Genomic DNA, 24,155 nt, shown 5'->3' on the forward strand with positions numbered 1-24,155 from the left:
TAGCTAGACTCACTAAGGGAAAAAAAGAGAAAAGACTATAAACAAAATCAGGAATGAAAGAGATGTTATCACAGACACCACAGAAATATAAAGGGCCATACTAGAATACTATGAAAGACTATATGCCATGAAATTCAATAACCTAGAAAAATGGATAAGTTCCTATAAATATATAACCTTCCCAGACGGAATTAAGAAGAACTGGGAAATCTAAATAGACCTATCAACAGTGAGGAAATTGGAACAACCATCAAAAACCTCCCCAAAACTGAAAGTCCAAGACCAGATGGTTTCATTAGTAAATTCTACCAAATATTCAAAGAAGATTTAACACCTATCCTTCTCAAAAGCTTCCAAAAAACTGAAGAAGAGATAAGACCTCCTGACACATTTTAGGAGACCAACATAAACCTGATACCAAACCTAGCTAGGAACACATACACACACACACACACAGTAAGAAGAAGAAAAAAGGAGGAGGAGGAAAAGGAGAGGGAGGGAGGGAGGGAGGGAGAGGGAGGGAGGGAGGAAATTAATTAATTAATTAATTACAGGCCAATATCTCTGATGAATACAGATGCAAAAATTGCAAACAAATACTAGAAGATCTAATACAAAGATACATTTAAAAAATAATCACCTGGGCAGTGGTACAGTGGATTGAGCACTGGGATGAGACGCTGAGGACCCAGGTTCAAACCCTGAGGTTGCCAGCTTGAGCACAGCCTCATGTGGCTTGAGCGCAGGCTCACCAGTTTGAGTGTGGGGTCACTGGCTTGAGTGTGCAATCATAGACATGACCCCAGGGTCTCTGGCTTGAGCAAGGGGTCACTGGTTCAGTTGGAGGCCCCTGGTTAAGGCACATATGAAAAGAAGCTATGGACAACTAAGGTGCCACAACTACGAGCTGATGCTTCTCATCTCTCTCCCTTTTTTCTGTCTGTCCACATCTGTCTGTCTGTCTCTCACTAATTAAAATAATAATAATATATCATGATCAAGTGGGGTTCATTCCAGGGGCACAAGGATGGCTCAACATATGCAAATCAATCAATGTAATACACAACATTAACAAAACAAAGAATAAAAATCATATGATCTTATCAACAGATGCACAAAAAGCATTTAATAACACAAAATATCTGTTTACAATTAAAACTCAACAGAATAGGTATAGAAGTAAAGTACTTCAACTTAATAAAGGCCATATATGACAAGCCCTCAGCTAATATACTCAATAGTGAAAAACTGAAATCTTACTACTAACCAATGTCACCCAATAAATTTAATTTAATAAGTTAAATTAAACCTGAAAGAATAATTATGCTACAAATGGGCAAGGTAGAGATATAATGATCAAATTTTGAAAAATTAAAAGATTTTTAATAAATAAATGAGAAATAAATGAAAAGCATTTAGAAAGATGAATCTTTGGACATGGAGGAAGTAAAAAAAATTCTACAATATAGAAATTTTAGGATGTTTAATAGTTATTATTTAAAAGTATAAAGTGGGCCAATTTCTGTGTCTTTTAATTTAATTGTGTGTATATACATATATTGTTATCAACTTGAGTTTATTTTGCTAACAAAGGTCTGAGATTTCATTCTAAGCCAATAAACATATCAGCAGAAAGATCCCACTCTCTTATGTCCAAGAAAATGACCCCACTCATTTTGACCTTTTCAATACAGTGACTGCTAACTATTTATACGTGTGCCTATGATTAAACCAATTCTACTAATCGGAGTAAATTTTCAATAAGAAAAATTCAATTTACTAAGAAAATAGAGGCTTTCAACTGTAAATATTTTCCTTTTCTTAAATGGAATTTTTTTTTAATAACTAAAAAAATTAAAAATAGATGTGACTCTTGGAATTGGTAACCTATTCATAAAGCAAAATTACGTTATGAAAAGTCAATTTATAAGTACATAGAACTTTGCACTCTAAGAACTCGTTTTATGTATTTATTCATCAAGGTGACAGACGTGAAGAAAATGTACATTAGTGACCTTGTCCTCATCTTAAACAGAGAGAAACAAAGAGCATAAAGAAAAAGAGCAATTTGCCTAAAATTACATGGAACAGTACTGGATGAGGAGTGGGAGGGAGCAGAGAAACAGGGGAAAAAAGGCTATTTCAGATTAAATTATTGTTCAAAGAACTCTGTAGAAAAACAAGAAGAGTTTATTCTTCAATAGTTTTTAATGCTACAACTTGGATGTTTGCTATGCTTCAAAAACACAGGCTCTATCCAGATGCTGATAACAGCATTTAACTTGTTTTAGTCTGGATTCAAGAAAGCAAATATCCAAACACTTGTTTCTCACCCACAATATAAAATATTAATCAATATGCTGCACTTCTTCATCTGCCTTCTTTTGCTCGTTCTATTTTCCCCTTTCTAAAACTCTAGCAAAGACAGCAAGAATTTATCAACGAAAGGGTCACATGGTCCTTGCCTTGATCCTTCGGCTTGCAAATCATGTTTACAATGTTTTAAGAGACGATAACTAAATGCAACATGTGATCCTAGAATGCATCCTGTTCTAGAAGAAAAAAAAATACTGTAAAAAATATTACTGAAATCTGATTAAAAATTAAAATATCACATTAATGCCAATTTCTTCAATTTTGACAACTATTCTTGGTTATGTAAGAAATACTAATTTTTAAGGCGTAGGTATATTAAGGGGCAAATTGGCATGATGTCTGCTGACCATGCTCAAATGGCTCACAAAATTGTGTGTGTGTGTGTGTGTGTGTGTGTGTGGTGTATAGAAAGAGAGAAAGATAAAGCTACTGTGGTAAAATGTTTAAAAATAGATAAATCTGAGTAAAGTTCTTCGGCTGACAACTTCTCTGTGAGCTAAAAATTAAGCAAAACTTAAAAATGTAAGAAATAAAATTTTAAATACTGTATCATATAGCATCTTAAAAATGCCTTTGTCACATACAATACAAATAAAGTATACATACACAATCTAGCAATGTCTATAATCAGCTTTTAATTTTACAATAGTAGAGCTGAAGTAAAAATTAGTTATCAATTGTTTCCTGTTATCTTACCAAAGCTGTGAGGAAAGAAAGAGCATCAATTTTGGAATTAAACTAATTTTCCATTCCATTAATTACCCTGCTGGCTATAAGAATTGGAGTTAAAATACATCAATAGTTATATAACTACATCCCAAATTTATTTCATTTTTTTTAACTTAACAAATCACCAAAATGGTCAATAACAGTTTTGAAAATTCTTTTCAGGGCTTGACTTTACAAGCAAAACCTGTGACACAGCTTCACTTTAAATTTCTCTTACAGCTCAGTGAAAACATAAAACACAAAATGGATAGAATCATATGCTTGAGTAAAGTGGTCATTACTAAAATAGGTAACATTTTCTCTTAAAAACTATCTGTTAAAGCAAGCTAATCTCTATTCTCAACAAGCATCCTACCAGATTAATGTCTCTTTATTATCCAAAGCAGAAAAACTGTCAAATTACTGTTTACCTCCCCTAAGAGTACGTAAAGAGTTTACAAAGCACATAAAGAAAGGAAAGTTTCCTCCTGTGTTCCTTTAAAGGCAAGGGAACTGCACCTGACCAGGCATTGGCACAGTGTATAGAGCATCAGATTGGGACGCAGAGGACCCAGGTTCGAAACCCCGAAGTCACCAGCTTGAGCGGGAGCTCATCTGGTTTGAGCAAGGCTCACCAGCTTGAGCCCAAGGTCGCTGGCTTGAGCAAGGGGTCACTCGGTCTGCTGTAGCCCCCCCGCCCCACGTCAAGGTACATGTGAAAAAGCAATCAATGAAAAACTAAGGTGCTGCAACAAAGAACTGATGCTTCTCATCTCTCTCCTTTCCTGTCTATCTCTATCTGTCCCTCTCTCTCTCTCTCTGTCACAAAAAAAAAAAAAAAAAAAAAAAAAAAAGAAAGGAATAAAAGCAAGGGAACTGCTACAAACCAAGTCCTTTTGTATCTTTATCAACCACCTCTCCCTAAATATAACAGATCATAAGCAAACTTTTTTTAAATAAGTACACCTGAAATGACTTATAAACGTATACAATAAGCCCTAGCCAGATAGCTCAGTTGATTAGACCATCATCCCGACATGCCAAGGTTGTGGGTTCAATCCCAGTCAGGGCACATACAAGAGTCAATCAATGAATGCATAAGTAAAACAATGAATCAAATCTCTCTCTCTCTCTTTCTCTCTCTTCCCCCCTCCCTTTGTCTTTCCCTAAAATCAATAAGTTTAAAAAAGTTTCAAGTATACAATAACACTTCATTTTTAACCAGTATCCTTTGCAATGCAGAGATTCAAGTGAGAATTTTTTTGAAACATTGAATTTGCAACTAAAAGTGTCAAAACGTTTTCTATTCTAAATGGTTTAGATGGCAAGTTTAATTCTAACATGTATTACTCTCTTCCTTGCCCTTAAATGGGTTCTTCTTGATCCCTGGTTATGGCATGATATGCCTCTATCATTTTACTAAAGCAGTGGCACACAAGGCCTACCAGAGGGCGAGGGCGGTCTATGTCTCTGCTGAGCAGCCCATCATGCCGTGATGCTTTTCCTTCACTCCCGCGAGTGCATATCATATGCACGAATTTTTAGTGCCTTTTCTCTGTCTGCAGTAATGTCAGCTTTGTCCATGTGCCTGTCCCTAAAAGTCCTCTCCTACCCTTTCTAACACAGGGGTCCAATCCACTGCAGGTTAAGAACATAACAATAACTAAATCTGCTAACTTGTGCCCCGAATAGGATCACGGAGGCAGAGGGGAGCTGATTTATGTAGCTCTCGCCCTATGCAACCTTTAGGTTCACAGCCTCTTTGAACATGTTTTCTCATCTGTACCTCTATCAACATTAATTAACATCAGATATGATAATGAACTTGAAAGCTCTCCGTTAAATAAGTGCTAAATGCGAATACGAATTATTTTTGGTTGTCACGCTGGTTACTAATAAAGCTCACAAACATTATGGCGCTATCTGAAAACACTGTATTTCCTTTTGGGTTCAAAGCTCTACTCCTGTGGGAGGATTCACTTTTCATGTCCAAGCACAAAATGTATGTAAGTGTGGATAGAATCTCCAATAAAACTGGCCCTGGGACACTGACTGGTGTTCTATCTTATCAAGAGGCTATTAAACATTATCCTGAGACTGAATCAACAGGCAGGGGGAGTTGAGACATACAACCAAGTATGGAACTTGGTGACCACTCGTCACAAAAGTTGGAAAAAGGAGAAGTCAGCTGGAAAACTCCTCCAGACTTTTGACCTAATTGACAAATTTCTGTGACAATGAAGACATCTGATAAGTTTACCACAAGTAATCAGAAATTATTAGTGCTGATCATTCCATTATATATATATATAATTTGGGGGGGGGGCAGCTTGGCGCTGTCTGAGTAAATTATATTCCACCTGGGGCTATGTAGCTTACCTCGAATTATTTCAGAATCATCTAAAATGACGCATTTTTCTATTAAAATGATGAATGGGCTAAATGAGGTATGTAATAAAAACCGCAGGTTTGTAAACAGATCCTTGCTCTCTGGAGAAGGGAGGCCTTCATTTAGTGATTCTGCCCCTCGTAATTTTCAGGAGTAGTCATCCTTAAAACGCGGTTAGTAAAGAAAAGAGTGGAGAAGAGTCGCAATGGAAGCACAGGGTGAACATCTTTATGGCTAAAAGGAAGAACCTAGCGTTCATGAAAATCAGCCCTCCCACCCCCAAAGCAGGGCACAGCTCAAAACATCAAGAAACATAAAAAGAGCATAACTCGGTTACATTTAGGAACCGCATCTTAGCAATAAAAACAGGGATACATACAGGATATAACTACAGAGGTGTTCAAGAATGTTTCACATCATGAAGAATATTTAATGTCCAATAAACAAAAAGGAAGCCGATTTTCATTGCACACGGTCTGTCACAAATTCAGCATTACCGCTACTTAATTTACGACTGAATTCCCTCCCTAAACCACACATCCACGCACAATAGGTTGAAAGCAATTCTCCAAGGCTGTGTCAGAGCTGACAGTGTGAGGTTTGCAACTGAAGACAAAGTGGCATGATCGATGCTGAACACAAAGGAACACATTTGCCTTACGGTCTCATTCAAAACACCATGTGCAAAACACTCTTATTTGGGATTTGTAAGGATTGATGGAATTCATTATGCTTATGTTAAACTTTTAATTTGTTACAGGTGAAAGCAAGCACTCAGAGCCGTATTTCATAGCCTCTTCAGGAGAAATGAGATTATGATGTCAGTTCAATAAAATTCCAAGGCCCTAGTTAATTTCAGACCAGACAGTGAAGCAAATAAGTTAACAATAAATGCCAGGTCATTATGAAGAGTCAGAATTATAACTAGCTTTTTGCACCTTAGTTACCTATAGATTTTTACTCAGTCCTCTCCATACGTCACCTTGACACCCATTATGACCCAAGTGATGGGATGTCAATATGCTATTTATGGCAGGGCTATGCACATAGGACACTGCTCAACAAGAGTTGCCCCAAGCCAACCAGTTTGCAAGAAACTTGACGCATTTTTTTAAAAAGTACATTTGGAATGAAAATATGACAGCACTTTCTAGCAGAATAGCTCCTCATAGCTGACTTGAAATATGACTAGTTGTTAAGAACATCAACAACGGCATTATATTCAACGGTGCTATTTTCTTCTCCAATTACTTTGTCAACAAGGTCATCCAGGCTGAGATAGTCCCTTGGAGAAAAGCAACAGGAGCAAATTGCAGTCACCGCTACACTGTGTTCACAGGGCAGACCTGTCAACCTTGACAGTGAGATTTAATCTCCACCACCAGAGCGCTTGGCCATTCTCTTGCTCAGGCCCCTCAGTACCTGCTCATTATGCTAGCATGCTTCTCTAAGGCTATTTTTTTGGTAAGGGTAAGATCCCAGGGAATTCTGCAGAGCTGGATGGGGAGGGTATTTGACTATGTATGAGAAAAAATATTTTCATCTGGTTAAGTTTTGGTATACCAGCAATACTGAAAACTGTAATAACTGTCCTATTATTTCCCTGAGCTCTTATAAAGGCTAAGCTGGCCAACTGAGACGAGACATGTTTCTCCTCTTCCGGAGAAGCAAGCAAACATACCTGAAGCTGCCTGGCACTCCATGACGAACTGTCTTTGATTAGCAATCTCTTCTCAGGGCTGTATGCAAGGGTAATGTGGCTTTACTTCACACAGAAACTAAGGCCCAAACAAAACAGCAAAGAGCATAGAGACAATGGCACACGAATGCTCTGTGCTAGAAACCACAACGCCCTGCTGAATCCCGACACACGGGAGGCACAGGGTGAGCACGCTCTGCGCCCACTGGTCCTGAGGGATGCTGCCCTGCAGACTTCCCGGTAAGATCCTTACCGAGCAAGAGTTAGCAGGCACTGGACTTGCAAATGTCTCCCAGTTCTCGTTCTCACCAATAACATTGAGGAAAACAGATCTCAACGGCTTAGATCCCTCACACATCAAGTTGAAACTCCTATCTTTAAATAGTTCAAAAAAGCAACTCAGAATCAACACCTTCCTTTTTGGAAGTGCAAGCAATTAATACTTCATGCTTGTCAAAACAATAGGGGTGTAATGTCTATAGCAAGAAAACTGGCACATGGCATGTAGAACCAGAGCAGTCCCATCAGTAGAGGTTAAGATCAAAGTACTAAATTGCACCCCAAAAAAGTATATTTAAGTGCCCAATAAAAGAACCTGGGATACCTGAGACTATATCGCCACTCCCTTCATCTGGTTAATTTTAACAATACCAAGAGCCCCAACTGATACTCAATGATCTTCTCCACAGAACTGTTGAGCACGGACCTTGTTGATACCAAAATGACAACCCCCAACTGTACCCTTTGCCCTGGCAGGACCTCACATATTTCTGAGCAGCAGTGGTAGTCTTATCTACTTCCTTTAATTTAGTCATTTCCCCCCAGATCCCAAATTCAAAACCTTTTTGTCTTTTACCATGAAATTTCAACTGTCACAGTATGTAGCACAAACAAAACACTGAAAAGGACACAGCACAAAATTAATCAATTCCTCTTGATTGCTTCACTGGTATGTTTCAGACAAAAAGGAAACTGGGGATGAAAAATGACATTTGGTGAAACCGCTGCTTAAATTTGCAAAAACTAGATTTATGCATTCACCTACCATATTTTTTTTTTTAGTGTTTTTATCTTTTACAAATTCAAAATTATAACAGAAATAGAAAAAAGAAACTCAAGGTAAGACTGACCTCCGCACAAACCCTGCACCAGACTGGAGACTGCAAGGAGAAGCAACTAGATCGAACGCCCCTGACCACCCCCAGGAACTACCAGGGCCTATCGCAGAGTAGGTGTTTAATACCTTTGTGATGGAAGGAAATGAGGAAAAAGACCAAAACACCTCATGATCTAACTAACGACCTCTGTTTCCATTCATTTCTTCCTCTGTTCCACCCTTCACACTTCACTAGAATGAGTTCCCAAGCTGCCCATCTAACCACTTCATTCCTCCCTTCACATCCTTGGATGAACACAGTCCAGGGGTCCATAAACTCGTGATCTCGGCCGTGCCAACTTCTTCCGCCTCATCCCCCAACACTCCGCACTCTGACTGCCCCTCAGCAGTTCCTCGCAGCGCCCCGTGGTCCCCATGCTGCTATGATTCTGCCTGCACCACCCCGCGCCTCACCCCCACGTGTGATGCCCACACACACCTGAGGACTCAGCTCAGGCCCTACTTCCTGGGCAATCTTTTCTGTTCTTCCCTATTTCCTCCCCTCCATTTCCAGGGTTTAAGAAGATTCAAGTCTTTGTTTAGTCAATCAACAAGTATCCACTGACTGTTGACTCTCTGCTAGGCACTGGCAGAGAAGAGGCACTCAAACGTGTGCTGACCAGATAAGTGAAGACACACCAATGAGTTTAAAAAAGTCCCTGCTTTCACAAAAGTGAAAATTCTCGCAAAAATAGACGTAGCGTGGCTCTATAACAGATTAACAATTTTTAACATTATTTTAAATATATCTGTCTCCTGCCTGACCAGGCAGTGGCGCAGTGGGTAGAGCATCAAACTGGGACGTGGAGGACCCAGGATCGATTGGGCACGGGCTCATCCGACTTGAGCATGGGGTCACTGGCTTGAGCACGGGGTCACCAGCTTGAGCAAGGGTTCATATACATGACCCTATGATCACTGGCTTGAGCCCAAAAGTCACTGTCTTGAAGCCCAAGGTCGCTGGAGTGAGCATAAGGTCACTGGCTTGAGCAAGGGGTCACTCAGTCTGCTGTAGCCCCCCGGGTCAAGGCACATATGAGAAAGCAATCAATGAACAACTGAGGTGCTGCAACAAAGACTTGATGCTTCTCAGCTGTCTCCCTTTCTGTCTGTCTGACCCTATCTGTCCCTCTTTCTGTCTCTGTCACAAAATAAAAAAGTTAAAAAATATATATCTGTCTCATACATTTTACTGTGAACTCCTCAAGGACAGGATTTTGTCTTTTCCATCTAGCATACAGTAAGCACTCAATAAAACATCTGTCCAGAGTGAAGAACTTTATTTCACATTCAGGTTTGTAAACTCCAGAATATTTCAGTATCTACCCCGTTAAGTATATAAGTGGGGCTTCAAGTTCTTATTAAAAACAACAACAACATAAGCCTGTGGTGATAAAAGGAAACAACTAAGGCTAAAACAGTCTAATGAGAGAAAAAAGTTAATAAAATTTTTACTGACATTTTTAAATGAAATCAAATATAATTGTAAAGTCAAAAAAATAACAACAATGCCCTCTCTTTAAAAAATAATCTAATGACACAGCAAATATTAAATTTATAAGACTTTAGAAGATCAACAAAATGTCAAGTCACGTTAACATTACAGGTTTCCTCTTACTTAGTCTTTAAGAGGTGTTTTTCCTGCTCCTAAGAAGCATAGCTTTAATGTGAATTTTAATTAACTTTTCACGTGGGTAGAATTATCAGTGAACTGCCTCCCCCAAAACTTCTGGGTAATATTAGCTGATTAAAATACTGGTACCAGTCACTGGGAGGTAGGGCTGGTCTACTCTCCTTGAATCTAAAGCAGGAATTACAGCTCCTCCATCTAAAGCAACTCTTCCAAACAGGAAAGTTTTGATCTGATCCTATTTTAAAACTTCAACAACAGGACCAACGTGACTCTGCCCTTTAAAGAGCTTCAAGAACGCTAGCTACTACAACTGTGGGGAGAAAAGCCTCGACTCACATCTAAGGAGACTGCAACCTAAATGTCAGCTGTTGGGGGGTGGAGGAAGATGGGGGGAGGGAGGAGTTAGTTTTATTTCACAGTACCAACATCACATCAGTTTTGTGGTCCCCCCACCCAGTTCTCCTGAAAGACAGCTTTCCAATTCCTTCAAATGTGTGAAACCTAACCTTTACTTTCTTACAGGCTGCAACATTTGGGTTCTAAATAAAGAGCCACAAATCGATGTTTGGCCATCACCCCAAGACCCACGTATGAGGGTTAAGAATGGCGGCAATGGGGGCCCAGCGCTCACAGCGGAACAATGCTGGGGAGACTCTCACATGAACATGGGTGCTGACAGTGCCCGCTTCCCCAGCTTGGGACTATATATGATAGTAGGCTTGAAGTTCACACCACACATTTTACAAGGTGGTGGGGTACAGAATCTGAAAACCTGGACGGTATCCACTGGGGGGGAGGCAAAAAGAACTTTATACTCCCTCAACATTAATTATGTGTGCAATATTGCTTACTACATTAATGATTTTTCTAACTTTTAATTGTGGTAAAAGTCATATAACATAAAATTGACCATCTTAACCATTTAGGAAGTGTACACAGTTCAGGGATACAGAATACCTTCACATCGGTGTGCAAACAACCTCCAGAATTCTCTGCAGCCTACAAAACTGAAACTCCATCCCCATTAAAAAGCTCTCCATTCCTCCCTCCCTCCCCACCCACCCCAGTTCCTGGCAACCACCCTCCCTCTTATCATCTCTATAAATCTCACTACTCTAGATACTTAATGGAAGTAGAGTCATGAACTGTTTATTTTTTTATGTCTGGCTTATTTCACTGAGCATTACGTCCTCAATGTTCGCCTATGCTGCATGATGTGTCAGAATTTCCTACCTTTTGAAGGTTAAGTAACATTCTATTGTATGTATATACCACATTTTGTTTATCCATTCATCGAATGAACATTTGGGTTGCTTCCACTTTTTGGCTATTGTGAATGGTGCTGCTATGAACATGGGCATTCAAGTATCTCTTTGAAACTCTTTCAATTCTTTTGGATAAATGCCCAGAAGTGGGATTGCTGAATCATATGGTGGTTCTATTTTTACTTTTCTAAGGAACTGCCATACTGTTTTCCACAGTGGCTGCACCATTTTATACTTGTCAATCTTGCTGCTGTCTTTTTGACAGTATCCATCCCAACGGATATGAGGTAGTTCCTTAGTAATTTTTATATTTTCTAAGTTTTCCACAATATTCCTGTATTATTCTTATAATTAGGGGAGCCCTGACTGGTGGCTCAGTGGATAGAGCATTGGACCAGTGTATGAACATCCTGGGTTTGATTTCCAGTCAGGGCACACAGGAAAAGCAACCATCTGCTTCTTCCTCCCACTCTCCCCTCCCTTCTCTCCCTCTTTCCCTCCTTCAGCCAGTGGCTTGATTGGTTCAAACTTGGCACCAGGCATTGAGGATGGCTCTCCTGGAGCATACTGCCCTCAGGTGCTAAAAATAGCTCAGTACTAGAGCATCGGCCCTGATGGGGTTGCTAGGTGGATCCTAGTCGAGATGCATGAGGGAGTCTGCCTATCTCCCCTCCTTCTGCTGTTAAAAAAAAAAAAGAAAGAAAAAGAAAGAAAGAAAATCCAGTGATATACAGTCAACCATTAAAACTGATCATACAAGTATAAACTTATTAGTATAGAAAGACCTCCACCATATAGTCTAAATTTTTTCAATGTGAAGGTCATTGTAAGAGTTATACAAAACTATTAATTACCTTCTTGTTGAGGGATACATACTCACACCAATATTAATATGAATGTTTTATACAGTTAGTGGAATGTAAAAAGGAATATAAAAACAATAAACCAGAACTTAACAGTAGTCATCTCTGGATAGTGGTAATTTAATAATTTGATATTTTTTGTCTTTATTTTCTGATGTTTACCCACAGAATATACATGTCTTCTATTACAATAAATGATAACAATAAAGGGGGTAATTTGGTAAATAAGTTGAGAGTCACTGGGCACCTAAATTACTGTAAGCAACCATGTTGCTGTGACCATGAACTATCACCCAGCTGTCTGAGACCACTCAGGCCAGGATGGGATCCCCTGAATCAGCTATAATCCTATTGTATTAATTCCATTTTTATTTCCTAAGTGCTTTGAGGGCTTTATTTGGCTAATATTACAATAGATGCTGAAATTTAGGAGAGAAGAGCACAGTAATTTGCCATCTGTATTCTGCAACCCCAGAGTCAGTAAAGAAGAGCCTTAACAAAACGGAAGCTACAATGCTAGTTTCTAATGCTTAATGTGCTAAAACATTTATGCATGCAATAGACAGGATTTGTCAGCTCCAAAGAGAAAAATTGGCCGAAGATGGCTATTCCCCCCAAACTATATTACATAAGATTTTAGTTACTATTACATAAGATATTCTTATACTTTCACAAAAGTGAAAACTTTTTACACTTTGTCATATGCATGCAAGTATATCTAATGAGGATATTTTTAAATCCCAATCTTGCTTATCTCTCTGAACTAAAAAAACCCAACATGACAATATGTCCAAATTTAGCCACAAATAAGGAGAGAAAAGAGTACTTCAAAGGTAAGAGACAAAAGTTGGGGCACAAAAAAAAATCCCATCAAGGATTCTTCCACCCACTAGGAACTGAAAGCTAGAGCCACCACCCTCCTTGAACATAAGCACTATTAACCCTCTCCACTCCTCCAACTGGGAGGCAGTGACATTGGTGAAAATGACTCTCAAGGGTACAGCAGAGATCCTCAACGACTGAATCACTCAACACTTAGTGTCTCTAATGCTGAGATTATCCCCCTTTTGGGATAAACGGTGATCCTGTCGCATCCCTTAGCCTCAGTTCCACTTAATATATGCGTCTTTCACGATGGCTACCGGCCAGTCCCTTAACATTTCTTTCTTAATTCATCATCCCTCTTCTGGCTTCACTGTCTACCCATTCAGCCTGGACCCTGGACGAGTCACTAGAGTAATAAATTCATCCATTACACATTAACTTCCTATAATTTCTTCTATGGGTATATAGGTCATAGTTTAGCTTTTCAAAATAAAGGACCAAGAGAAAGAATAGGAGAGAACAGAAACTGACCTTTAAAAAAAATTTTTTTAACAATTCCCATTTGCCTGCTAAACTAAGGAAATCGCCCTCAACCGGGCATTCACAGTTCTCTAGTACAGAATCACATTCTACTGCCCCAACAAGTTCCCCACTACCCTCCAGTGGCTCTATGGTTCTGAGATGTTACATGTGGGTTTCCAGGAAGGCTGAAGTGGGAAGGGAGCAATCAGGACCCCCAGGCTTCACCCAGAGATGTTCCACTCGTATCTTTCATAAATTACGCTGCACACAGAAGACTGGATATTACTCAGCCATTAAAATTACATTTTAGAAGGACATTTGGTCACATTAGAAAATGTTCCTGGACCTGACCTGTGGTGGTGCAGTGGATCAAGTCGACCTGGAATGCCAAGGTCGCCGATTCAAACCTGGGCTTGCCCTGTCAAGGCACAGATGGGAGTTGATGCTTCCTGCTCCTCCCCTCCTTCTTTCTCTCTCTCTCTCTTCTCTAAATGAATAAATAAATAAAAATAATTTAAAAAAACAAAACAAAAAAAGAAGAAAATGTTCCTGATGCTAAACACTGTATGCAGCATTACCCAAGTTCTTAAATATGTAACAGATTCAGGAATAAGAACTGTCCATAGGGAAACACACCCCAATGTAAACAGTGATTGCGAGAGAATGACAGACTGACGGGTGCCTTTTCAACTTTCTTCTTTCTATTAATCATTTTTAGATATGTGTATGTGGTCTTTCAATTGAAAAAGAATGTTTTCCAATCATTTCTTTTCTTTAAAAAGATGGTTCTGAAACTTCGTGCTTTATGTTTTCCCCTTTCTAAAGCCCAGAAAGCAACTGATGCAACCTCACTCAGCTCTGCTGGAGGCTTCTCAGACAGAAACCAGCCAGGCTGCTCGCCCGAGTGTTCAAATGCAACAAAACCCAAGGGGAGGGAGGAGGGACACACACGGACATTATCCTGTTAGGCAAGACACATGGATCTCTGCCTCTGGGGTGCCCTTTGCGTCAATCATTCTGAAGTTACCTGCCTTAAAAAGTCCTTCATGGTTAATGTCAGCAAATTGTCAACTATTTATAAAAGGCAAGAATCAAGAACATCTAAGCAAAGACAGCATGAACTTTAGCAACACTAAAGGCAGGCATGAGCACTGAGCTGTTACCGGGCATTAGGGATTCCCGGGCGGACGAGACATTGCTACGACCCTTGTCATCCTCACCAGGTGCTTGGCCTTGGTACGGTCCTCCTCACTCGATATCCGCTCTCGAAGGATAGCTCTGGTTAGCTGCTCGTTGGCAAGAGCCCTCTCTCGGTCCAGTTCTTTGCTTTGTTTTAGTCTGGAAAGATAAGAAAGATCTAACTCAGAAAGATAACATTTTATTGGCTTATTCTTTAATAAACGATTTAAGTAAAAAGAGAAACAGCTGAAATTGTCTGGACCCATAGTTTATCAAAAGCAAGTATATTTTCCTGGCAAATCCCTATGCAACCTTTCCCCGAGCAGTTAAAATAACAGAATCCATGAAGGTTATCAATGTGACTGCTAAGCTGGTTTTACAAAGTTCTTTTTAGGTACAACTGAAATCCGCCCACTTAAAAATTATATCCCTGGTGCCGCCATCTGCCCTGTGGAGATATAAGTAATAAATATAATTAGCAAGCCATCTACAAGACAGATATTTGAAAGTGACCATCTCTTCCCCTCAAAACTGACTGAAACCACCCGTGTACTGGATACACAGCAGACACTTAGGAGGCCGATGATGCAGTGCTAAGCAAGACAGACGTGTCCCCGTCCTCATGGAGCTTACAGTATGGCAGGGAACAAAAAACACTGTTAAGATGTCTTCCCTCCCAGTGAATGACTCCCATTCTCCAACAATCCTCATACGCAACACTGGCCTGACCTTCCAACAGCAGGGCTCCGCACCTCTGGAGCAACTCCAATTCTTCCCTTAGCTCCAAACTAAAGGTACCTACCTCTGCAGACATGGTCTAGAAAAACAGAACAGCAGAACTATGCCTCCCAGGACCTGCACACAATGCTAATTCTGTTAATAAAGCATCTGCCTGCATTAGGTTTATCAGTAAGCTCATCACACAATTAGATCGTATTAAGTTACAATCCACTAAAACCCCTCATTGTTCATGAAAAAGATAAATTGCTTTGGCACCAATCTTCACCACAGAGCCTGGCACATAAAGGTATTCAGATAAACGAGAGTACATTTCAGTCTCATTTCATGGACAAAGATTTTCTGATTGCCTTTTCTTCTTGGAGAGAATAGCCCCTCTATACCAACCTATCCCCAAAGGTTTAAGCGACGCTTTGAAAGGAAAAGCTAAAATTGTGATGTTGGTATAAGTGAAATTCTGAGTGAACTCTACTTTGTAAGTGGAAATGATGAGGAACAAATTAAACTCCATACTAGTCTATCAAATTTAGTTTCCAAAAATTACTGAAAAGAGAATTTTTCAAGAGAAAAAAAAAATGTTACTATTTTTAAATTGCTACATCATCCTGATACCCTGTAATTCTCAGAAATTAATTAGATAAAATCACCATGTAAAATATGCCCCAAAGTTATGATGCTTTCCCCCTAAAAACTGTGTTCTGGAATAAAGCTGAATAATAGAAACAAATTAAATCCAACACTTTGAAATCCTCTAATGAAGGGGTAGTCAACCTTTTTATACCTACTACCCACTTTTGTATCTCTGTTAGTAGTAAAATATTCTAACCGCCCACTGGTTCCACAGTAATGATGATTTATAAAGTAAGAAAGTAACTTTACTTTATAAAATTTATAAAGCAGAGTTACAGCAAGTTAAAGCATATAATAATAATTACTTACCAAGTACTTTATGTCGGATTTTCGCTAAGTTTGGCAGAATAAATCTTTATAAAACAACTTACTATAGTTAAATCTATCTTTATTTATACTGTGGTTGCTCCGCTACCGTCCACCATGAAAGCTGGAATGCCCACTAGTGGGCGGTAGGGACCAGGTTGACTACCACTGCTCTAATGCAAAAGAAAATTTTTCTTAAGCGATAAGAGCAATTACACCTATACAGACCAAGTTCCTCTATATTATATCAAAATCGATTTCACAATAAGAGCAGCAACATCGTGAGTCCATACATTAACTCAGTGGACATGTATGACTATAAGAGAACAGCAATAACCAGAAGTCCTGTCACTTCCCGACAGCAGCAGTTCTGACAGTGTGGTCCACATGCCAGCAGCACCCACAGCATCACCTGGGAGCTTGTTAAAGATGCATGTGCTTAGACAGCCCCCCACACCAGCTGCGAGCAGAAACTCGGGGTGCCCAGCTGTCTCTTAGTAAGCTCTTCAGCTGATTCTGATACACACTGTCAAGTTTGGGGGCCACAGCCTTCCATTACCAAAAGGTAGTTTCACCCAAATAAATCCCGGAGATAAAGAAAAGGAGAGTCATCAAAAAGGAAGTGGCCCACATAAGAACATCGTTTTGAGGCTACTGAGTCAAATTCCCAAACTGAGCAGTGAAGTATTTTTACAAGTACATCATTGGCAAGTAAAAAATACGCTCTATTTTATATGTGAGATGGAAACTAAAATACTAAAAATTGCTATCGTTTATGGATCAGCTGTGGCTTGTCAAGCACTGTGCTCACAGGCACTGCAGATGCATACAGAAGACTATACAAGTTACATTAGAACTCGATACAACTAAGTCTCTCTCGTATCTACCACAATTGGTATAATACATTTTAAAATAGTTTATTTTAATAATAAATGTTTTTCCTGAGTTTATTTGCATATGGCATAAATTTTAATTACAAAATGGAGTTAAAAGTGGCTGAACTATAAGAAAGAACATATAAAGTTTTGGCAAGTTAATGCTATAAAAGCAAAAAAAGTACAAAATTCTTCACTGTTATAGTAAATAATAAAGGTTTCTCAGCTTGCAATACTGGTGCAGATGCACACACTTTGGAGTTGAACTCCGGGGTCCAAATCAAGGCTCTACTGCCAACTAGATGAGTGAGTGCTTTAGTTAGCTCCTGGGTCCCGTTATTCTCAAGTGTGAAATGGGCTGGTAGGTACCTATCTTCTAGGGTTCTATATACACAGAGCACTCAGCACAACGCTGGCGACAGAATGAGCAGCCACACGTCAGGTAAAAACAGTAATGACAACAGTGCCCACCAGGAATTCAGAGAGCAGGGATTCTCTAAAAAGCAGGAAACCACCAAGTTCACCGCTTATAGCTTTGTCTTCTCCATCTCTGTATTTCAATTTTTCACCAATAAGTTCTGCTTTCTTTTTATTATCTGCAAGGGCTTCTAAAATCAGAGACTGACAACAATGGCCAGGCAGCCCTATCCGCTCACAGGCCTTTATTTCTTCCCCACCTGGCTCCAAGCTCCGTAAGGGCAAGGATCTGGGCTGCTTCGGTCCCTGCTGTGTCCCTGATGCTTTAACAGTGCCTGTCACACGGGAAGAGCTCAACAAGTACTCGTTCAATGGGCCCGCGCGTGAAGGAACGAATAGTGTCATTTCCAACCACAGACCAAAGAGAGAAAACCAGCGGCAGAAAACAAAGACGGGAAGATAAGAAACAACTAGAGAGGCAAGCTGAACCCACAAGCCCAAGCCACCAAGTTATAAGTGTCCCAACTGTGATCTAATCCCAGAGACTACACTAAGGCACTTAAACAGCAGGATGCTACAACAATTTCATTTTAGAAGATATTCTGTACTCCACACTATCAGAGCCTCTGGAGTATCAACACCAAACTGTGCTTGGCTCTTGGCTGCAGAGGCCTGGGAGTGGCACAGGTGGACTAAAAACGAATTTACTTTTCCATCTGAATCAATCCTTCCAATTACTTTCGTTTACCCTTACAAACAGACTGCATCTTTAAGAGTCTGGCAGTAGGTCCAGGACAAATTCTCATTACCTACCAGCAACTCAGCAGTACAATTTAATTACCCTAAGTTTTCCCAACTTTAAAATTTCAAGATTCACGCCCTGGCTGGTTGGCTCAATGGTAGAGCACCAGCCCAGCATGTGGATGTCCCAGGTTCGATTCCTGTGGCCATGACTCAACTGGAACAAGTTGTCCCCGGGCACTAAGGATGGCTCCACAGCCTCTACCTCAGCTGCTACGATGAGCTCGGTTGTTGAACAATGAAGCAACGCCTCAGCTGGGCAGAGCATCGCCCCCTAGTGGGCTTGCCAGGTGGATCCCGGTCGGGGTGCATACAGGAGTCTGTCTCTCTCCTCTCCTGCCTCCCTTCCTCTCAGTGAATAAATAAGTAAGTAAGTAAATAAATAAAATTCACGGTTCAACTATATAACATATATAAGTATATGTCAACATATATAACTATATATAATCCTAAGGTCCCTTACGGTTAAAAGATAAACAAACATCACACATTGAATATATTATCCTCCATTCCGTGAAAACTCATGAGAATGGTGGTGGTGATGAACAAATGAAACCAAGGAGTATTTTCTCCAAGTGTTAGAATTTGCGCTCAGTTGGCACCCATCCTTGGAGTTTCCTACAACTTGAGGAAAACGACATTCTCAGTCAGAATAAATGGGATTCACAAATTCATTCAATATGTCATTATTGGGTGACAGACACTACCCTGGCTGAGGGTCAAATGACGAGCATGAGAGACACAGTCCCTACCCTCATAAAGCTCAAACTCTGAAAAGTGCATTATTTGTAAAAAGTGAGGACACTGTGAAGCTCTATGAATGCGGAGCTGATATCTGAATTGAAATCTAACAAACACCAACTTGGCAACGTGGGGAAAGAGAACGGGTCTCAGTGGAAGCACCAGTTGGGTCCAGAATCACTGGGAAAGATTTTTTTTTTAATTGGGAAAGAATTTTCTTTAGAGTTCTGTGACTGCTGGTTCAGGTACCAAAGGTTGGCAGATCGAGCATCACTGAGAGAGATCTCTTAAACCCCCCCCCCAATATACACACAACATTCAATACACACAATTTCCAATAAAAATTAGCACAAAGCTTAAAACAGTCCATTAACACTTAAAATCACCTTCATAAGTTTAGAGGAAAAAAATTTTAGAAAATTTTCGAGGACAATTTTGCTTTCTTTCCAATTATGTTGAAGGGTCAAGTTTCCCATAAATGGGGTAACTAGTTGAGGTTTCCTTTTCACGTTAAGATGTTAAATGCAATAGATCAGAAATTTGTAAACTGTATTACTCCTCACGTTCCCCAACTTTCCCCGTTCCCCAACTTTCCCCTCCGTGAAATTCATCAAGAGCCATATTTTCTTCTAATAAGAAAATATTACGTCCTCTTTCCCTGGTTCCTTTAGAGCAGTGCTGGTCAACCTGGTCCCTACCGCCCACTAGTGGGCGTTCCAGCTTTCATGGTGGGCAGTAGCGGAGCAACCACAGTATAAATAAAAGGATAGATTTAACTATAGTAAGTTGTTTTATAAAGATTTATTCTGCCAAACTTAGTGAAATCCGACATAAAGTACTTGGTAAGTAATTATTATTATATGCTTTAACTTGCTGTAACTCTGCTTTATAGATTTTATAAAGTGAAGTTACTTCCCTACGTTATAAATCACCATTACTGTGGAACCGGTGGGAGGCTAGAAAATTTTACTACTAACAGAGACACAAAAGTGGGCGGCAGGTATAAAAAGGTTGACTGCCCCTGATTTAGATCATTTAACAACTATTTTGCGAAGAACAACTGCTTGTGTTCTCAGAAGGAAGCGCCCCGTTCTCTTCAGCACTTCCTCTCCCGCACCCTCGGTTTATATTCCAGCGAGCCGCCCTATTCAGTGACCCTCTATGAAAGGCAGATGTCCCTATGATTAAACCATCTTTCTCTCACTCTGAGCCAAAGGAGCTGACCCTGCTTTCTAGGCCTCTCTGAAGGCTGCCGGGGCTCTAATTCAGAAGCCAGGCTGTTTTGTAAACACACACAAAAGAAAGAAGAGACCAGTGCTGGCTGACAATGAAAGGCAGCAGCACTTGACTTCAAAGGTCCCTGTTAGGTGAAAAGAAGGCAAGAGATAGAAACCAGCCTTTCATTATTAACGTGGGTTTCCAAAGACTTACTAATTATCTCAAAATAAAACCAAACATCCCAAGTATCTTGGAGAATACATTCTCTTTACTTGCTGGCATTTCCTACTATCATCTGAGATCTCCTGGCCTAAGCCTACTCTGCCTTAAGCCTATGGTAGTAAGTTTCATTTAAATTTCCTTCCTTTAAATACCTATCTATCTCCTCATTTAAACTCTCTAGAATTTTAAGCAAAATAGTAGGAGTTTAGTGTAAACTTTTCTTATTTGCATTAAGTAATTGGATTGCGTGGCCAAGTTTAATGAAACAAACACCAGTCAGCTCTGCCCTTACACCAGGAACCCAGGCAACCTAGCTCCTCTTACCAGAGTATTCTCAACCAGGTAAGAGATTTAAGCTACACCAGCAATATCAATTTCTAAAAGCCAAGCCAATTTCCTATCATGAATATTATTAGAAACTGTTCTTTTAAATGGAAAAGAAAAATAACAATAAACCACTCACAGCCATTCAGCTCTCACAGATACCTAGTATATTAAATCTAGTTCTATATATAAAACTTGCCAATCTTATTTTATTCCAAAGAACCTAACAAGTTTAAGAAAGTGGGAAGGGCATTTTGAAGTTAACTTTAACAAGGCATTTTTAAAATTTTCTTTTTCTTTCCTTTCTTTTTTTTTTTTTTTTTTTTTTTTGTATTTTTCCAAAGCTGGAAACAGGGAGGCAGTCAGACAGACTCCCGCATGCGCCTGACCAGGATGCGCCAGACCGGGATCCACCTGGCATGCCCACCAGGAGGCGATGCTCTGCCCATCTTGGGGCGTCGCTCTGCCATAATCAGAGCCATTCTAGCGCCTGAGGCAGAGGCCACAGAGCCATCCCCAGCGCCCGGGCAAACTTTGCTCCAATGGAGCCTTGGCTGCGGGAGGGGAAGAGAGAGACAGAGAGGAAGGAGAGGGGGAGGGGTGGAGAAGCAGATGGGCGCTTCTCCTGTGTGCCCTGGCCGGGAATCGAACCCGGGACTCCTGCACACCAGGCTGATGCTCTACCACTGAGCCAACCGGCCAGGGCATTTTTTAAATTTTATAATATTCATTCAACTGCATTATCTTCCAAGGTGAAGGAATTACTATCACCCTTTATTTCTTTGCACATGAGAAGCACTGGGATGTGGAAAAGGACACAGGAGACCTGAAATGCCCCAAACTGATGATTTCCACAGACATGTTTCATAACCTCCCCAAGGGTAAATCCCCTCTAGAAATTAGCCTCCCTTCCTTCACTCACTTCTGTGGTCATATAAGGACAGTTTTACAACCCTCTATTATTTGTCATGATTTTAAAACAATTTCACTTTTTATTTGTTCTTCGTATATCCAGTCAGAGTTTGTGGGAGTGAAAACTATTAGTGGCCCTTTCCCAACATGGCTTAACTTTCAACGGTCCTAAATGTTTCCCTGAACTTGCGTCCTGCTCACTTGGCCATTCACAAACTCTCCAATTTATCTTCATGTAGGGTGACGCATAAGTAATTCTATATAGTTCTAGCTTAGAAAATTACTCTATAATTTAATATATAAGGTCATTATATCACTGAGGGAAAGCTGATAAAAACTTCAGATAATGGGTAAGAATAAATGGGAGGCTGAGACCATTAGAGATAAAGGAATTTGATAAAATGATTTATCTAAAATTAAACTATGACCATTATACACAGACAATATCCGCAAAGCACTGCAATGTACTTGACTCAGAAAGACAGATTCAAACACTGGAAGAGAAAAATGAGGGGCTCCAACCTCAGAGGTCATGGTCAATGCTAATGATGGATTTTACTTCAATGCATCATACTTTGTCAGGACATGCTGAACGAGCATTCAAAATACTGTTTACTATTCATTTTATTTAATAGAAAAGCTGAGCTGGTGGTTCAAAAACTAATTACAAGACCACTAAAAATAATGACAGAAGAAATGCACAGCTTTCTATTAATAAGACCTTACAAAAATAAAAGTACATAGCAAGTGTAATACTTCTCAGATCAAATTACTTAAAATCTTGGAAGGAATGTGTGTCCATTGAGATTCTGAAATAAATACATAGAAAGGGGTGTTAACACAGCCACCGTCTACTTCTACTCATATATCATATGTACCCATACGTACCTGTATGCAATAGTGTATGTGTAACAGAGGAAGAGTGAGCACTTATTAATGCTATGAGCCCAATACTGTTTTAAGCAGCTGACAGATACGACTCATGTAATCTTCACAACAGCCTTATCAAATCAATTCTTTATTTCAGATAAGGATGTTAATGGTACAAAGAAGGGACGTAAAACCAAAGCTTACTGAAGTTATAAGTCATTTGACCAAGGCCTGAAGGCCAGTGAGAGGGGCAGCTGGACAGCCTGACTTCGGAGCCCGCATTCTTACAGAAGATATATATACACACACACACACACATTACAATGTGAGCCATGGGATAAGAAGTTTGTCTTATGCATCACTGTGGCCCAGACACTAAAAAGTGCCTGGCTTTTGGCAGGCATTACATAAATATTTTTGAAAGAATGAACACAGAGTGCAAGCATAGTTTAATACTATAAAATATAGGTACTCTTTATATAATGGTAACGTAGCAATAACTAACGCTGCCTTGGAAAGTGAAATAACTGACATCCAGCTAAACATCTAGTAAACCAGTATCATTTAACCAGCATTATGACCCGGTTCAGATTATAAGAGGACATTTCTTTTGGTTATCGATGTTTCTACGTAAGTATCATTTAAAATGTGGTTCGGAATTTAACCAACAAGATTTCCTTCCTTTCTACAAGAACATTAAACACAAGTGATTCTGTTTTCATTCATACTGAAAGGTAGTCACAAGCTGGAGGTTTTCCTGCAAAGCTTCAAAACGATGCTGGAAGAAAGGAAGACAGCTCAGCCCAGACCCAGAAGTCCAGGACGACTGCTGGGGTTACTGACCGTAACAACGCGGTAGTTCTTGTCCCCCTTCTCGGTGATCACCTCCCAGATGCACACTGCGTACTGCTTTGTACCTGAAGTACCTATTTCAGTTCTCACTTGGAAACAAGTTCTGCCTGTCTTAGACTTTCTGAGACCATTTTCTAATAAAATAAACTCTCCTATTGCACTGAAAAATGCATTTATATTTGGAAAGAATTCCAATATTAGTTTACAGGTCAATGTCACCATACCCATTGCCCATACACCCCCTTCTCCCTTAGGATTTCACAGTGACTCTCCCCAAGGTACAGAACGTTGAAGCACCCGTCTTGCCCTGACTAGAAGGACCTATGGCTGCTTCTTTATCTGGCTTGACTGAACATTTAAAGACATCTTAAACCGAAATAATCAACTTTTTATCTTAAAGTATACATCAACTGTCATTTTCTTCAAAACACAACTTAACAGTGGTAGGAGTAGGGAGGTAGAGACACACTGTTAAATTGTGTGATATTAGCAAGGGCTTGAAAATAAAGTGTTTTATAGAAGTAGCGGAAGGAAATGCCCCTACATGACCTGTTACTACTAAAGACTTGTTTAGAAAGTATCTATGCCCCCCCCCTCGCCAACACCCACTGGATGGGGCTGTGGTTGCCTGTGG

The 24,155-nt window shown here is 39.9% G+C and overlaps 1 protein-coding gene across 4 annotated transcripts in view; it reads right to left on the reverse strand.

Moving 5' to 3' along the window:
- Positions 1 to 24,155, reverse strand: part of CHCHD3 (coiled-coil-helix-coiled-coil-helix domain containing 3) — a 281,617-nt gene that overhangs the window by 158,959 nt on the left and 98,503 nt on the right. For all 4 annotated transcript variants that reach the window (XM_066362730.1, XM_066362731.1, XM_066362729.1 and 1 more), the window contains exon 4: positions 14,657 to 14,774. In XM_066362730.1, the coding sequence (XP_066218827.1) occupies positions 14,657 to 14,774 (118 nt within the window). The remainder of the gene's footprint in view (positions 1 to 14,656; positions 14,775 to 24,155) is intronic.

This window comes from Saccopteryx leptura, chromosome 2, assembly GCF_036850995.1.
Source record: "Saccopteryx leptura isolate mSacLep1 chromosome 2, mSacLep1_pri_phased_curated, whole genome shotgun sequence".
In the NCBI taxonomy this organism is placed as follows: Eukaryota; Metazoa; Chordata; class Mammalia; order Chiroptera; family Emballonuridae; genus Saccopteryx; species Saccopteryx leptura.